At 42.6% G+C, this 18,870-nt stretch overlaps 1 protein-coding gene across 2 annotated transcripts in view; it reads right to left on the bottom strand.

Moving 5' to 3' along the window:
* Positions 1-18,590, bottom strand: part of LOC109860436 (zinc finger protein 423 homolog) — a 75,887-nt gene extending 57,297 nt beyond the window's left edge. For both annotated transcript variants that reach the window (XM_020439514.1, XM_020439517.1), the window contains exons 1-3: positions 18,281-18,590; positions 8,875-8,955; positions 8,421-8,483 (exon numbers count right to left, since the gene is read on the bottom strand). In XM_020439514.1, coding sequence (XP_020295103.1) covers positions 8,421-8,483; positions 8,875-8,955; positions 18,281-18,320 — 184 coding nt within the window. In that variant the 5' untranslated portion in view covers positions 18,321-18,590. The remainder of the gene's footprint in view (positions 1-8,420; positions 8,484-8,874; positions 8,956-18,280) is intronic.
* Positions 18,591-18,870: the final 280 nt, after the last annotated feature.

The following is an 18,870-nucleotide window of genomic DNA, read 5'->3' as shown; positions in this document are numbered from 1 at the left end:
ATAAATATTAATATATTTTAAAATATTAATATAATTTTTATTACATTATAAAAAAATACGAGTATAAAAAATCCTATTTTTGTATGAATATTTGTACAAAATTTTCGAAGAATTTTTCAAAGATATCGCGCGTGCGCGTAGAACTATACAGATATAACGTGCTTTTATGTACATTTGCGAGGATTGCATGTCCCTTTAAAGTTGGCTCGCAGAAGCTGCGAAAAGTAGTGCCGAGTAACAGGACGGGCGAGTTTCCTGCGACGCAGGCTTTCATTGTGCGAAGTGCCGGTATACAGCCTAAGGAGAGAAGATTAGCATAAAGTTAGCGCGGTACCCCGATACCATATGTTCGCGCAAAAGTTAAGTTGGGCTGCGTCGCCGCGTTGGCCCTCGGGTCCCCCAGGTATCCGGGGGTACGACTGCTTCAGTCATATCTCGATACGAGAGCAGCTCACCGGTGTGTCCCGGAACGTCATCGACCGGGAGAAAACGAAATCCCTTCCCTCGCGATGCATCCTGATGTGTTCCATGCGAGAAACTTTGCTGCTTCAATGCGCCGCGGCCGATTTCGCGCTAATGGCATGACTGCGATAGTTCCGCATATTTTTTTTTTTTTTTTTTTTGCATAGGTGCGACCTATATGTGCGCACAAATGTGTCAATCAATTCCGAAACATCTGTTTAGTTTATCTTTTATATAATATACTATAAGTGACGTGTTATATTTTGTATTATTTTTAAAAACACACTGTATACATATTTTTAGTTTTTATTTTAGTCTTATTTTATCTTAGTCTTTACATATTTTAAGTGGTTTACGCTTTTCTAAATTATTACTCTGGATTAAACGTCATATGAGTAAACGATGGAAAGCACTATAAGGACGTTGTTATACGAAAATTGATGAGAAGGAGAGCAAGAGATAGAAAGAAAGAGAAAGAGAGAGAGAGAGAGAGAGAGAGCGAGTGAGTCACAAGAATGTAATACATGTAGGTTTTAGGAGCAGGATCGTTAGTATAGCCTCGGGATACTGATACCTTTTATCTCCTCGAGTTACTGACAAGTTTTATCGGAGGGAAGAGCTGGGAAGAAGCTCCTTTACGGCAAACGACTGCCACGAGTTATTAGTCGTAGTTATTAGGTGAGTTTCCATCCGAGAATTCCTTTTCGCGCATCCATCTAACACGCACGGCTCGGAAAGTTGCTCGGAGGCTCTCTCTTTCTCTCTCTCTCCTTCTCTCTCCCTCTCTCTCTCTCTCTCTCTCGTTCGTTTCGCGCGAGAGAAATAACAGGTGGTATTTCCCTTTTGTCGGTTATCCCGCACAGCAGATCAGGAGCGAAGCCGCGATTGCAGTCGCCGGACTAATCTCCGGTGTGTTCGCGCTAATCTCGCGCTCGAAAGAAGAGTTCGCCATTCTCTGGTCGCTTAGACGCAGAGCGAGCGACGCTGCGAATTGTTCAATTTAAAGCGCGACCGAAGTGTCACTTCGTAATACCGTTTCGCCTGGGAACGTTTTCCACGGAAAGCCGCTTTGCGCAGCGGAAACGATTTATCAGAAAAGTAATGCCTCTCGCCGCAAAGAAGAGTGCGCGCTTCGAAATCAATTTTTCCCATCAAAAAGCCGTTTGCGACAATAATAATTGTATTAGCGGCGTTTCAAAACACAAAACCTTCATTATCCAATTTTTATAGAAATCAAGATAAAAAATATTGCTACATTTGTTTTTTATTCAAATTTGTATTTTTCCGAGCAAATTAGTTTGGAAATTTTAACAAATTTTAACATTGTGCCGTTTCCGAGTTTTCCGCGATCGAAAATATATATCCCGCGCAAGAGTTCGGTAGGTCGCGCGTATTATAGGTACGTGATAACATACGGATTGCAAAGTGACGGAATGGAGAGAGAACGACTTTATAATGAGACCGTGTATATACTGTGTACACATAATCTATTTGTTAGCGCCACGGAAATACGTTTCGGTTCCACGCACATTGTTGCAGGATGTAACCGGGAAAAAGAAGACGAATTGTCCGCGCGTGTTCGAGTATCTTCGTGACTACGGTTGTATCCGCGAAAAATGTATTGGAGAGTGTGTGAGTGTGTGTGTGTGTGTGTGTCTGTGTATGCGCCTATACGCAAGGCGCGTCCTCGTGCATTTTGTGCAATGCACACGCGAACGTGAGGGACCGCGTAGATGTGAGCGTGGGCGAAACACAGTTACGCGGAGGAGGATTCGTCGTGTGGGTTTACGAAGGAGAGGAAGGACGAAGAGCGACGGGATGGGTAGGTAACAAGAGGGGTAGGAAAGCGGGGCGGAGAGGAAGGGAAGGATGAGAGAGATAGAGAGGCCTGGAGTCGGTCCCGTGGGATACGTAGGAGCTGCGCCACGGCCCGAGGCAGCTCGTCACCTGGGACATCCTTATATCGCCAAGTACAGTCGCGTCGAGAAAGCGCGTCCATTGTATCTAGAACCAGTACTCCTTGCTTCTGGATCAGGAGTCAGTTGAGACTCGTGACTCCCGCTTGCTTGTCACCAGCTACATCGTAAATGTTCGACGCGGACGGCGGAAAACAAGCGACTCGCAACATACGGACAGTAGTGTCCTATCGGGCGATCGACTTCAGACCGACTCGGTTTCAGAGGAACTTTGATTTGAGTTAGTCAATTTCCAATTTTATTATCTTCAAAAAACCAAAAAATACAAAGTCGAAATATCGATCAGTAGTTTGTTTGTTATAAACAATAATATTCAAAGCTAGATATGTACTAAAAAATAATGACAGAGGAAACACGAGAAAAAATCCTCCAAAATTCCCATTTTCAGTTTAAGATGGCGAATGTGTTGTTTCTTCAGTGTCGGTGATTTTTCTCAGAGAGACGTGACGAAGAGCAGAAAATTGTTCTGCATTTTGTTAACTCGTGAGCCACTCTCGAATGAATTACTCATCATCGACCGCGAGACCCGGCTAAACATGCAATTGCGACCGCGTGCGCGTCATGGAAACGCGATTCCCCAAAATGTTCGGAGAACCCGCAGGGGCTTACGAAATACAGCTTTATTAGCGGACGCTCTATCGGGAATATAAGACGCGGGGACGTAAAACGTGGAAAGCGAGAAGGAAGGAGAACGAGAGAAGGAAAGAGGAACACGTGCCAGACGGGAGATGAAGCGAGCGCGAGAAGAGAAGGAAGAGAGATGAAGATACAGAGCGAGATGGAGACAGATAGATGAAAGCAAAGAGAGTGGGTAAGGGAGGGTTTTATTAGTGGGTGCCAGTATTGGGAGTGTAAGACGCAACAACGTAAAAAGGAGAAGCTACCGTAAAGAGAGGAGAAACTGGAAGATACAACGGCGAAAGAAAGAGAGCGACGACACGAGAGCAAGATAAGGAGAAAGACGAACGAAGAGGGAGTGGTGGAGCAAGAGACGCAGCGATGAGGAGGAAGAGGGTGAGTGGGCGCGAAGAGGCAGCGGGGCCAGGTCCCGAGGGACTCCGTGCTCTCCTCTGGCGCTGCCAGCACTCGGGAACGCAAAAGAGGGAGAGGGAACGGAGGGATGAGAAGAGGGCAAAAGGGGAGAGGGGAACTAATCAGCTCGACGCATGCGCACGGGGCTGCTCTTAGGGTCTCTTGGGATTCCCCTGGCATTCCCCATAATATACCCTCCTTTCCCCTCAGTCCTCCGCCGCACCCCAAGAGCGTCTGTCCTCCCGAACCTCCTCCTCTTTACCCTCAGCCGCCCTCTTTACTCCCCTCGCAGCTTCCACTTGGTCGCAGCTGTACCGACCGGCTCTACAGGACTTTCCAGCTTCCCAGAGGGAAGTCAAGATCAAGACCGCTCGATGCGATTATTTCACGTTGATTATTTTACATTGTTGTTTTAAATCAGAATCGTGCATTCACTTTTTATTTGCGTCAAATCACTATATCTTTGTCTACATTTTCTATATTCATGTTTTGTATATTTTACAGCTTTTCTCGCGATCGAGACTGAATTTGCGTATCTTATTCGTAAAGGTTGTTCACGTACATACAAGAAAACAAATAATACAGTATGTACTTTTTTTGTGTACAAATAAATAAAGAAATTTTCTTTCTTTTGTTTCTCTCCTCTCGCCTTCAACGTGAATTTTTCATCAAAACCTCTCAAATCTGTCACGACAATTATTACAAGATCCTGGGAGACAATTCGCGCGAGACAAGGATATTCCAAGTGATGGTACAACCATCTCTCTGCCGACCGTCATCCCCCGGCCACCGCGCCGTCACCCACCATCGGGCCCGAGGAGTTGCCAGCTTTTCCCATCGGGATTCGAGATTCCCCATTTTCTTAATGTCAGAGATTTCAATCTGTCACGAGAGCGGCTCGGCAACTTTTCGCTTATCCGTCCGACGAATTTCCATGGCGGGCATCGCTAAAGTTTTGCGCGTCGTGTAATTTAGCTCGCCGTTACTTTTCGCCACTCGGTAATTCGTCAGCGTGGGAGGAAAATGTCGGCGCGAGATAAAAATGTCACTGTGTGACATAAGTCGATTATCGATGAAAAGCACACAAATTCGAAATCAGACTCGGGATAAAAACTAATTTAATATTTATTTGGGCATAGAATCGATCGCGTCAAACGATGTTGAGATGAAAACAAACAAGGATTGAATAAATGCTGTAAAAAAAAAATTACAGCGTCAGAGAGATGAGGAGCGCATCGGCGATCGCTAATTGGTTACGTTCGCGCGCAATGACGAGACACAGAGAGGAGAGAAAAGTAACTCGACCGGATGAATAATCTGGTCCCGGCGGGGGTTACTCGCGGCAGCCCTTCGAAGGTCGATTTCTCATTCTCTCTTTCTCTCTCTCCCTCTCTCTCTATCTATCTATCTATCTATCTATCTATCTATCTATCTATCTCTCTTTCTCTCTCTCTCTCTCTCTCTCTATCCTTCTTCTTTTCTTCAGCTGGAGGCTGCAATAAGGCGTTAACTTGTATCTATTCTTTCTCTTCCTTCATCTGTTCCCGCGTACTTTTCTTTCTGTGCTCCTTTACAACAAAAAGAAACCAATATTCCCTAGACAATAATAATAATAATAATACACATAAACGCACGCGGGAGATGTTTGAACGTTTGTCTCATTGTCGTGTCACAAAAAACTCGCTATACTTGAAGTCATTAGCGCCTTCTGCGCGTAGTGCTTATTTCTTTGGAACCGAGCGCGTATTATTTACTTGCCGATCTACTTTAATCTCTTAGATTTTATATGTATGTTTTTTTATTACACGTGTGTTTTAGTAAAAACAATTTCAATACGCACGCAAACGCGTAGTAAAATTAAAATTCACAGTTTGCGAAGATACTCATTTTCTCAGTTTATCCAACGACCGGACAAAAATATCGGGAAACGCTATTTCACGTTCGGCAAGCCTCGGGCTTAAGAGAGATTCGGGTGGGAGAACGCTCTGCGTCATAGTCATCTCCCTAATATAACGAGAAGAATTGCCACGCGGCCCAATTCCTTCCGAAATGGTGATAGGGTGACGCAGGTGGCACAGGTGATCCCCGCGCTGCATATTATGTCGATATATCTCGTAACCAAAGTCCCATTACACACTTATATCGTCCAAACGATATCGCTCCTCTCACCCGCAGTAACGTTTTAGCATCATTTATTTTCGTCGATAAAGTGGTCATCAAATAATTTTACGACGCAAAAAAGAATATCTCGGAAAGATGTACAGAAAGTACAGTAAGTTATCTTCTGTGTACGTCTACTAAGAACAAATATTACTTTATATTTTGTCTTTCACTCCCGGATGTTGAAATGTTATTTTATATAGAAACGATATTTCTTTCTCTCTCTTTCTCTCTCTCGCGCGCGCGCAAAGAAATCGATAAATTTGTACAATTCTGGAGGGCAAATATCTCATCTCTCGAAAAAATAATCACGTGGTTAGATAATGCGTCACGAGCGCTAGAAATTCTCGCCGCAGCGAGGCATGTGTGTCGCATACGTTAATTAGCATCACCTCGTCTTAAATAAATCAGATTACTTAGACGCGTTATCACATTTTGCGGCGTGCCAAAATCGTTCGATGAATAATTGACGCGCGTGGAAAATGTCAAAATCGCGCGCTACAGACATGTCAAAAGTAAAAATCGTTTTGTGTGAAAAATTCCGCGTTCTTCTCAACGTGACGTTTTATCATTACGTTATACGCGTAAATAAAAGCTGTTATCTGGAAATGTTATCTCCAAACTACAACGTTTCGTCCGAACTTTGAACGTCGTACTTTTGCAAAAAAGACAAAAATAACGTTTGGCAGAATGCAACCGTGTTTTTGCAACTGTTCATTGTTTCGATAGAAGCTACTCTTGTAGATCTATTATAAATCTTCGAACTTATTAAATAATAGAAAATCTATTAAATAATAAAGTTCCAAGAGCAACGTAAAAACGATTGCGTTCTGCTGAACGCGGTTAATATTTGTCACTGGTCATTTGTCAAGTACGTTCCGCTGAGATAAACGGCTTCAAGGACTTAAAAATGTAGCATTTTAGATACAACTTCAGCTTTAATATCTTAACATATATTTTTATTGCGCTAGTATTTGACTTGAGATACCTGCTCGGTCTGACATAACACAATTCGTAAACATAAAAAAAAAACACACAATATTATATTTTCCAGACGTTTGTAATCGCACAGTTTAGAGAAACGTAAACTTTGCAGGTTACCGAGTTAGTTCAATTTGGACTTACAAAAGTTAGCTCCGCACGGTCAAAACGGCCGATCATTGTGAAAAGACATTAGCGTGTTCATCGGGTTGAGAAATGAGAGCGAAGGAGGGAAAATAACGATGTCCCAATGGTTTAATGAGCGCGGCGCGCGGCTGCACGGAGCATTAAAGAAACGAAGGAAACCCGATGTTTTCAGGTAAGCAGACGGACGAGGCGTCTCCCGTGGGAGCGCGGGCCGCCTCCTGCGGGAGGCAACCTCGTTCTCCGCGAGCTCCTCCAAGCCGGTTTTACCTCCGAGGTATAAAGCACGCGCGCGCGCGCGCGCGCAAGTACACTTTGCGAGAGGTAACCTGAAATAATAATCGTGCCCGTACGTACGGGGAAGCGGATAAAGGTTTGATCTTCCCCGGGCCTCCTCGGGGAGGAAAACTGCTGGATACTTGGGAAAGGTACGAATCTTTCGAGACAGTTTCGCCAGTTACGTAAAAAGGGCGGCACCGCAGGGCACACGCCGCTCCCGCGCACACCGCAGGGGACGCGGAAATTTTACTTAGAGCAAAAATAGTTTCAGAGCAAAAGAGGGGAGAGAAGAAAACGGAGGAAGAGGAAACCGTTCGGAGACTGCGGAAGAAACGAAAAGTAGACGTCGCCGGGGAGATACTATTCGCGGTTAATATGTTTCGTTGGCTATTCCATTGGCGAGAATTGAAAAATTCATATTTACACGTTTCAATAACGTTAAATGATCGAAACAAATTCAAAACAAAATGTTTTTCAAAAGCGCAAATCGATTCGTTTGGTGACAACATTAATTGAAGTACGCAAACCAGAGACAAATGTATATAAATTAACAGCGACATTTAAAATGCTACTTAATATGTTTCGCGGATTACGTTGCAAAGGGGTTTTGTAATGTTTATGTAATCAATGTGCTTAATAATATATTTGTGAAACACGTGTCGCGATGCGACGAAAATGTTTCAGTTTGTATTGATTTCGAATATATGACGATAAAATATAACGTCGTGATATAAAATAATCAAACATGTTTGTATTCGCGTGCACAAGCTGCGTGTGTGCACCAAAAACGAGGGATTAAAATTCTGTCGTTCCGTCGACAAAAACACCGCGCGCCTCATCGCGCACGCACGCACGGAAAAGAGGCGAAAAATGCGCGATGCAGCATTGTTCGATGCTCTCGGTTGCATGGGACAGCTACCGGTGCCGTGTCTCTCCTCCCAACGTTCTCCGGGGGCCAAGGAATCCCATATTCATGGGATTTATGGCGGGATCGCGCTTCTTGAACACCTTCGAACAATGACGATGCATCTCGGCGCATTGTTGCGTGCCCGTAAGGCAATTCGAGTAATGTACCTGAATAGTCGCACCGAGCGACTCTCTCTTTCTCTCGCAATTTCTTCGTATTGTTACGCAAAGAAGACCTGTTGTGCGCAACTTCAAACGCGGTTCTCATCGTGCGAGCGCGCGCGCGTGCAAAAAAAAAAAAAAAAAAAATTGATTTTACTTGTATGTACTTCGATTAGAGAAAAAATCTTCGTTCGCGTTACGTGCCGGGTATGCGAAAAATATTTCCGATTTCAAGCCGGGTGCTTAAGAAATTATGCAAATGCTCCCAACAAGAGATATTACGACTCTCGCAAGCGATGAAAAATTAATATTTCCTACCTTCTGACTGACGGCTGAACGCCCGCTGCAGTTCCTCCTCCTCCTCCTCCTCCTCATCGTCCTCTGAAATATAAACAACCGACATTTATATTCCCCGGTCACGCGGGAATTTATTTTCGATACAATTAATATTAAATTGTTATGGGCAGGAAAAAAAATTACTATATATATTTAATAGTATTAACACACTCTTGTGCGCTATTAACCTATTTTATTTGGCAAAGAGGTAAACTTTATAAGTCCTGCACAACAAAATAATTCAGGTCAAGCTCTCCGTGTTTATCAATCAATTTTATGATTATGTTGCTATGCAAAATGTTAAAAAAAAAAAAAAAAAAAAATGTGTCTTATATTTAACCCGCATGATTCACCGTAGTGCAAACGCTACCACCTGTTGTACGTAAATACTAAAGAAAAGTCCATGAGAGCTGGCAGTCTAACAAATAACACTCACGCTTAATCGCCGTCGTTTCGTTATCCTGTTCGGCCGCCTCCAGGACATTCTGCTCGTTGCCGTCGTCCCACTCTTCGTCCCCTGCATAGAGAAAGAGAGAGAGAGAAACCAACGTTAATTCTATTACATTTGCATATCCACCGGTAAAGAGCTGATCCTACAGCTCTGACACACATATATACATATATATATGTATATATATATATATATATGAAAATATATATCTATATGGAAAATACAAATGTGGAAACACGTGTTTCTTTCAAATCTCGCTGCGGAAAAATAAAGGTTTATCAACTCCGCCACCGCATAATTTTCGTTTCAAGTGCTCTTGTGTAAAAATTATACATACAGCGCTATCTGGTTGAAAAACTATTTTGCGGTATATCATTAAAAAAAAAAAAAAAAAAAAAAAAAAACAAAACAAAACGACGCTGCTGTGTGTTTTCACCGTAAAATATATCCGACCGGTGCGCACAGAATGGCGGCGGCGCTGCCACCCGTTTGTCACGTGGGACCGCAGAATTAAACTTAAAAAATTACACCCCCGTTCGCATAGCCAACAGGTCGTTTGTTATTTTGCATGGTGGTTCCGACCCACCGGCACCACCTTCGTTCCTTTCGCGGCGATTCGCTCTCTCCTCGTTGTCACGGCGAGCGAGCGAGTTTACGCCGCAAACTTGCCACTCCGACGATTGCGCGGAGTTTTCGAAGGTGTCAAAACTGGATACACGTCTGTGTCCCGTTCCCGTTTACGATCCTTCGTCGGAGCTTTTAGCCGAACGAAGGCATTCGTTACCGTTAACGGCTGATTAAACTAACAAAGCGAACACGCGAACTTTTCCTGCTAATTGCCGAGAGTGATTTGCTCGAATGCGAATCGCGCGGGGAGAACTATGAAGATAAATATAAAGTTTGTTATTTCTCTGCCTCTTCGTCTCATCTTTTTTCTCTAAAATAAATAACTAGTTTGATAGTAAAAATGTGAATCATATAAACGCGTGCCATATCGTAACAAACTATTTTTTCAAAAATCATAGCGTTATATATCGAGAAAAATTATCCATACGCAAAGTTTCGCGGGTTTTAATTTTCATCTAATCGCGATTTGAACATTGTCTAACGTGAATTCGGTGTCAGATGAGAGGAACAACGAGCGCGTCAAATCTACAGACAGGGCGGCGGGACTTAAATATTCCAGAAGACACGACACGGTTGCGAAGGCACCGCGCATCCTTCGATCGTATATATTTTGGCGCCCTCCGAACCCTGTCAGCTGTCAGGCGTGTCTCGCACCGAGTCGCGTTATACCGTGATACCGCAGTGGCGGTTAATGGTTCATCCATCATCGTGTAACCGAGGACTTTCGGCGAGTTCCGGTCGATTCGTTAATTGCCTCTGGATATCCGCAACGATGTGCGTGCCCGGAAAATTAATATCCGCGAGTGTACAAGACCACACATTACAAGAAACTCGTTTACACGGTTTTGCAAGCTAAAACAAGTTTGATAATACAAAACGACATATTATTTTGAAAAAGCAACATCTTTCTTAAACTCTGGTAGTTTTACTTTCGGTTTTTTTCACGCGACTTATTTTAGCGCAATTAAAAATATATTAGTTGCGTGAAAAGATTTTTTTTTTTTTTTTTACGTGTTACTTGAAAAGAGCTGCGAACTCCGAACTCGCGATACTGATACGTACGACCGGACGACGGATTCAATTTACCGTAAAACACCGTAAACAATTTGACGGTGAGACGAGCCGGTCCTGACAATAATCGTAAAGGCGGAGGGTGGATTCGGCTATGTCGGGTGAGAAGGTGCACCCTTCTCGCACGTAGCCGGGTGCCTATAACGCGCGTTATATATCGTTTCGCAACGAGCCACGTACTACGATCTGGCCTAGACGACGCCATTCTCAAGATGGTCCGGGAGAGAAGATCGGCGAAGGTGGCCGCGCACGAGGCGGCGAAGAAGAGGAGGGAGGTAAACTCTCGAAAATACAGGTTGCAATCTCGGTCCTCCCTCCCTCCCTCCGACTGCGCGGCTAACGTTAAACGGATGTGTTATTATAGCTTTGGCATGCATGCAGGGCAAGATAACTGCATATTGCGGCTTAACCCGTTCTAGGAGGATCATTCGAGTCACGATGCCCCGCGTCTCTCGATAATGTTTCCCGCGGTAGAAGTATCTCTCTCTCTCTCTCTCTCTCTCTCTCTCGCCATCTTCTCCAAATAATAACGCTTTATCTTGATTTCTAAGAATCTCCGGCAGTTTCGTTGAATCGCCTTTGTTGTGATACAGGCTCCTTTGCTACTCTTCAATACACGTTGAATGTCTATTTCGTCGCGCAGTGTCATTAAAAGGATAAAGAATATACAAACACAAAATTGCACACACAAACTCGATATACTTTTATATTTATCTAAATTTTTCAAAGTGTTTAAATTTATCTAGAAAGCAAAATTGTTACCGTGTTTTCAATATAAAGAATTCAAATATTTGAAATAAAAATATAAAATAATGTCTGCGACACCGAATTACGACAAATATATATATATATATATCAATCCTCAAAATAAATTTAATTAGTCCACATCGATATATGGGTTAAAATATCGATCTACGAAAAAGACAGACGGCTATCTCTTTAAACGAGTTAACTCGTAGATTTAATCACTTTTGTCAAGGGTCGTGGGCTGGTAACCCTTTCGTAGGACGCGTCAGGACGCGTCCCGCGGGACGCGTCGATCCTCGCGGAAGTCCGCGAGGGGACCGCGAGTCATTAATCGATACGGGGTGAATAAAGGAGCGCCTTGCGGGTTATATCCGGGCCGCGCGTGATATCTCTATCCGTTGCAGCCGCCGTACGTCTTGGAGTCCGTGACAGGCAGGCAGGCAGGCAGGCAGGCAGGCAGGCAGGCGAGCAAGCAGACAGCCGCCGCCGCCGCCGCCGCCGCCGCCGTCGCTGCCGCCATTGGAAAGAGCTGCTGCGGCGGGTGGTCGAGAGGGTAGGGAGGATTGTCGAGAGGGAAGTCGAGGAGATTCCCGAGGGAACCCGCGTACCCAGGGTAGCTCTGACGTGGACTCAGACTCCCGTGGGACGCGAACATCCGCTGGCGACGGCGCCGCCGAGCCCCCACCGGCGTCGTCAACGAGGCACCTGCCTCTTGAAGAGGACCCGGGAATATTGCAAAGGGCCTTTGGTGCCTGTCACGCTGACTCTCGCGGCGCCAAACTGTTCGGTATTACGCAATTTCGCGTTTATCGGATTGATCTCTCTCGTAATTCCCTGGTTTCCGAGATGAATATAACGAGAGATATACTCTGTGTGCGTGTGTGTGTGTGTGTGTGTGATTCTATATTACATCCTTCTAGGATAATTAAATATGACATAAGTATTGTCTCTCCCGTAACAACTTTTTAATTACTTTGTCAGATATTATAATTTTCATTGGAGAATAAATTTTCGCGATTTATTTCCATAATTATCTTCAGAGTTATATATTTACAGACGGAAAAATGTGTCTGTCACTTGTTCGTAAGCGATCTCGGAAATCTTTTGTAAGAATCCTATGCAAAAGGATGCACACTGGGAAAGAGAATTTCTTAAATCGACGTTGCACGACGCGCGCGGCGTATCGCCACAAAAGCGACGCCGAGTTTGCGGACTTGTCAACGGGTGGTCGCTTCTCAAAGGAATACCGCCGCGTCACGGGAATGCGCGTCCTCGAGTATGTCTTTTGTAACGTTGCTCTCCTTACTGCGGAGATACGCAGCCTTCCGTGCGTTATTAAGAAAGGCGCGCGCACGCGGACGCGCTCTTCCGAAGTTCGCCAACTTCATCTCTCCCGTCTTCTAATTCCGTACGGACGATCTAACCTTGTCGTCGGATGCTGCAGGCATCGCAATGAATATTCCCGCACACGGCAAACAATCTCCAACTTCTTCCGAGTTTCTGTCGTGTAATTTAAAACATCGATACGCACACTACTGTGCTTTGCGATTAAAATATTTCTCCCGTTTTTTACAGAAATAAAAAAGAAAAAAAAAAAAAAAAAACGATTATTCATTGAAAGTAATTTTGAAGATTTTAATAGACGCAATTGTGTGTAGGAGCCACCACGTGGTTCTTCGTGAACAATAATTTAACGAGAGGCCGATAACTTAATCCGAGTTAGCGGGCGCGTTATAACGATTATGACCGCCGGCGAGGACTTAGTGCTGTCACTGCAAAAACTAATAGCGGCTTAAGTTTTAGAGGAGCCACGATTAAGCGGCTTAAAACGTTAAGCTGGAAATTTACATTGTTGTACCGAAGCAACGCAGCCGTCTGTCGCGCATAGTCAGCTGCTATCACTGCGCCCGAAAGAAAATAGCATTACAAGCTAAGTGTTTTTTGTTATCGATAACATAACATCGCGGAAACGCAATCTCGTGCATCGTTAATGCCAGCCATGAAAATGACCGCCAATTAATAGTGCATATCTATTATCACAATTGTCGTAATCTTTGACATAATATTTTGCTACAGTGTTATAAAGGTCCTTTTATGAGAGAGAAGTTTGCGCATTTAATGGCAAGCAATATCGCATTGTGCATGCCGCGATGTTTAACGTAGGAAAAGGAGAGGAATAATAACCATCGATAAGCAACCGCTCCGGCTCCGGATCGTTAATCATTTCTGCGAGTGTAAATTAATTCCGGGACGATAATTATGCATTTATGCGAGCACGCACAAATTACAATCACGTTCCTGAGGCATAATGCACATGATTCAGGTCATTGCGTCCTACTCACCAATTATAATGCGCTTATACATCGAGAATATTTAGTCGTTCCTTCATACTTGCCCCGCTAGAAATGCATATGCACGCAGGCAAACGGATTTACATAATGTAGCTGTCGCATTATTTCCCCAAAACGCACACCGCGCGCGAACTGATAAATTAAGATTTCTCTAATAATCGATCTCCGCTTTGTGTGTTTCGCGACTCAAGCGGCGATAGAGCGGCGTACAGAGTGTATTCCGCGATCAATATATTGTTTTCGTCAGTCTTCTTTTATGACATCTTCTTCTACGACACATCCTCGTCAAATTAGTATGAGAGAACAGAGTACGTAAGAAAAATCATAAGAGTCCAAGAATTTATTTTACAACAAATATATAAATATACGTATATAAAATTCGAGAAATAACTTTAACGTGATTTAATCACATTAATTTTTGACAATTGATTTTAAAAGGAATTCAATTGTCATTATTTATATGCTTCATCTATTTGTGATTTTTGAAAAATGTTTACAATGCAAGTCAGAGGTAACCTAAACCCGAAACCTGTCGATGTATATACACCGATATATTCCCATTAACGCAATTATCCTCCGTTCAACTGCTACCTACCGGTTGTCCACGTTATGACGGGGGCATTGGAATCCATTAATACGGCTTCGGTCGCGCGCGGGTTCATTATCGTGCATTAATTAGCAACACCCTATATCACTACGCTGGCAATAGTATCGGTCCGGTTTGCTATTTCGTGGCTAACCACTGGCTCGTGACATTCTGACCGCGCGATGGCAGTTGGCTTGATCCGATAAAAAAAAAAAAAAAAAAGAAAGACAACAGTTTATTCGTTGTGAAAATATAACCGGGCGATATGTGTCAGATTATGTTTTGTTACAAATTTTTAAACTAGTATTTTTGTTATTAATACATATGATACACAATGTGCGGTACAGCTCGGCTCAGCCTCATATAAACAATATTGTCGCAATATCGTGTTAAAATTAAAAAGGGAAACTCCGTCTCACACAAAAAATTAAATTGTGAAATTTTATTTTTAGCTCGAGAAATATATACTATGTATAAAAACTATAATTCTTTGTTTTTATTATTTATAACAATTGTTTGTCGAAAAAAAACATTTCGAGAGGCGATAAAATTGTGGTACGTGGGCGGCGATCCGTTCCTATCTAAATCGCGATTCGCGAAACGACGCTCTCTCCTCATCAACTACCAGCGCCGATATTTCGGCAGTCAAGTGCCTTTTACGCTCGCTATTGGAATCACGGATGCGGCTGTGGGGCTACCCGCGGAACGGAAGCCCGCGCTTCGAAACGAACGAATAACGCGAAACTTTCGTTTTTGCTCGAATCGTCAATTTCGTCGACAAACGAGAAATGATACTGCAGCGCAGGGTCGCAATTTCGAAGAGAGAAAAGGCTCGCGCTATATGTACGTGTGACATCTATGCACACAGCCGTCACGAGTTCGCAGAACTTACACGGGCTGTGAAAATTTATTTTTCGAGGTGTTCTTTCCGAGACTGACAAAGTCTTGAACATATTAATGAACTCGACGCATTTCAATTAATTCCAAACTTCCTTATTCATTATCCGAAGATTAAAGATCTTCTGCGACAAGACCAAGTTTTGAAGGAAGTGTAAAAGAACACTGAGAGCAGAAAAGAAATGAAATGAGAGGAAAACTTGAAGAAGAAGAAGAAGGCTCAAAGGGGAAGGAGAAAAAAATGACAGCGGAAAGCAGCGTAGAGAGAAAGAGAAAAAGAGAGAAAGAGAGAGAGAGAGAGATCGGAAAGCAGAAGAGAGAAGATGCGCGCGCGAAAGGAGGTGTAGGACGAGAGAAGGACGAGAGAGGTGTGCGACCAGAATTGGATAGGATAGGCGAACTGGTGATTACAGAGGCCGGGGATTCCCCAGGGACGAGAGCTGGTCTCCCACGGGCTTCCACCTAATTCCATCCTGGCTGACTACTGACTCTGCCTCTTCCTCTTCCTCTCTATCTATCCGGTAGCACTTATTGCCTCTCTTTCTGTTTCAAACAGTTCACTTCTGTTCCTTCTCTCTCTCTCTCTCTCTCTCTCTCCCTTTCTCTGTTTCTCTTCATCTCTCTCTTTTCATCCTACGGCTTACGGTAAAGCGTTCCTCCTTTCACCCTCCGCGTTTGATCAGTCCACAGTCCTCACTTTTCTCTTTCTTTCTCTCTTTCTCTTTTATTCCGAATTACGCGCATCTCTTTTCCGTTGTTTCTCTTTCTACGTCTATTCGTCTCGCTCTCTGCATTTCTCTCGGCTTCTCTGTTTATTCTGCATTTACGATTTGTCTCTTTCTCTCATTCATCGCGCAGTCTCTCTCCCTCTTTTTACTTCCTCTGTCTACTATTCTCTGTGGCAACTGTATTTCGGTTATCCGGTTGCGTTCGCGTATGCTTTCGACTTGCTCCGACAATCCAACGCCCTCGTATGTGATGGAACAGAAGTCACCCGACAGTTTCCACTGTTCTGTCTGTTTATTGTTCCTTGCTATTCATCACGATGAATTGACACACGCGCACGCGTCATGTTATTCGAATTGATATCATTAATTGATATTAATGTTACACATTAAATGAAAAATTCACTAACACTTTTCGCAAACTTAAGTAAATAGGTAATATGATAAATATATATATATATATATGGATCTCTTTCTCACATTCTGTATGTGTTATATGTTTTAGAATGTTTTTGTAAATCACAATATGAAAAAAAAAAAGAATAAATAAGTTTAGACATTTGTTGTAATCATTGTTATCAAATGATTCGCACAAGTTAATCATCACACGCTGATATTATAGCTAAGAGAAGATTATAGCTGAAAGAATCTCTTTCTGTTACACTCTCGTGTGCGTATTATAGAGTGTAATAAAAGATCTATAATTTTAGGTGGATTCCGAATTACCGGAAGTGCATGAACACTTCAAATTGAGAGAAATATCGTGACAGAGATACATCTCGGTGAACTATCAGCTCATCAGAGATAGAAAACGATCCGTAAAAATCGGAACTCATTTTAGCTCGAATTCGAAACCTGATATCTCTTGGTTACTAGTAACCAACTGAGTTACAGGCTGTGCTCCATGTTTGAAGATAAAAATAAAATTTCTAAAGTTCATGTAATTTTTATATTAATTTAATTAGTAAATTATATATATATATATATATAATTGTGTATTAAAAATATTATTGAAAATAAAATTAATAATTTTAATACATATTTTCTGAAAATAAAGTTTATATAACGCGCGAAAAAAGTTTATTCTGCATTTCATTTCATTTCACCCATTTTTACATTAATTCTGATTTCAAGCATATTACGAATCGTGATTCAACCTGTATTAACGCGTCGAGCGAGATAAGATCAATGTAACATATTATTATTAAAATGCAAAAAGTTTCATTTTAAAGTTAGAAGTCGGATAATTCAGTCGTTCTTAATTACTGTAATGTTACGGCGTAGTTTCTGTAACAATGGTGGCTTTTGCCACTCATATCGTACATTACTTTTATGTCGGACTACGGTTGCACGTGTCGGAAAGTTTTCGCGAAGCACCCTTTTAGCCCAACTTCTTTTTCACCTTTCACAAAGACGCGCTCACACGGACGAACATCTTGCGAAGAACTTCGCTATTATTCGCGTGTCTTTGCGACACAAATGCGAGAGCTCATGATCCTTAATCTCGTAAAACCGTCGTCACCTAGGGACAGGGCAAATCTACGTGCTCTCGTCGCGCTCGAATTTTTTTTTCTCTCCGTGTTTATCGCGCGCAAAAGCTTTCTTGTTTTCCAAACGTGTCCATACGCAGTAAAAAGGTTTCGCATGATATTGCAAAAGTCAAAACAAATATTCAACACGGGACAATGTTTATCAAGAGCATTTTTTTTTTTTTTTTTAATGAACTCAGAGGTGTCTGCGAAGCAAATAACACTTTTAAATTCGAACGTTTCGGTATAAATCATCTTCGGCATGAAATAAACGAATCCGATCAAAATAGCTACCTCGTGTGTGAGGAATATATTACGCCCCAATGGTGTAAAATGAGATAGACCGATAATCTCGTCACAATATGCCGTTAATGTGTTAAAGAAAAATGTGAAACTGTACAGTGTCATGATTAACGATCACACGTATTCACACATACAACGTCTCCGACACGTTGACGCTAGGAAACTGTCGGCTTTGCAATATTTATACAAATATACGCTTTTTTTGTTTTACTTCGCGTTTTTCTTCGAAGTTTTACAAATTTTATATTAACCATAATATGGAATTATTTTAATATGCTAGAACACTACTTTTTATAAATATATAAAGAAAATACGTCAAATTCCCTCGTAAAATCAGACTACTTGACAATTTTTCAAAATGTTAACTAAAATTTACTCATTTGCAAAATTATCTATTGCGATATATCATTTGCAATACTATCCATTACTACTATTTCCGTTTTCTGTTTACTGTTCATCAATTGTCAACGAAAAGTTTAGAAAATAACCAATAAGTAGATTCGCATCAGAAAATTGTGCAAGAACGTTAAATGTGTAGCTATGACTACAACTTACGTTTGAGAGATCGTGGCTTCGCCTGCTTCCTCCTGGACATATCACTGGCATGCACTTTTTTTGGACGGGGGGAATCAATAGCTGCTCCTCACCGGCATTTCACCGCCTCGAGAAATCGCACTCGAGTATCAAACTCGACTGATTGTTCGCGTGTTTGTCACCCGTTTCTAATTCGTGCGAAATCGAGCCGCGGGTGATCAAGAAAACGTGCGATCGACAGCACACGGAAGTTTGCGCCACTCTCGAAACGCCGATCGAGAATCGAATGTGATTCGGCGCGCCAGTACCACGTGGTTTCGCGGCGCGCGAAAGAGATACGGCGCCCTTTACGTCCGAAACATCGACAAGCGCGCTCGAGAGACGAGCGACGAATGACGATGTGAGGTGCGTGATAGTGTCGCGCCCGCGGAGAACCACTGGCGGTGCGCAAGCGTATAGTTCGGCGCAATTGCCCTGCGCGCACTCGCCATCTCTTTTCATCTTTGTGCATATTGTGTATATACATACAAACGATATTTAATGATCGGAAAAAAAAAAATCTATCTGTCAACTTAAGAACAGTGGTTCTTCAAAAACATGTGGCTTTGTTT

This window comes from Pseudomyrmex gracilis, unplaced genomic scaffold (genome assembly GCF_002006095.1).
Source record: "Pseudomyrmex gracilis isolate BER0280 unplaced genomic scaffold, ASM200609v1 scaffold_386, whole genome shotgun sequence".
NCBI lineage: Eukaryota > Metazoa > Arthropoda > Insecta > Hymenoptera > Formicidae > Pseudomyrmex > Pseudomyrmex gracilis.
This window is presented reverse-complemented; position numbering and strand designations above follow the sequence as displayed.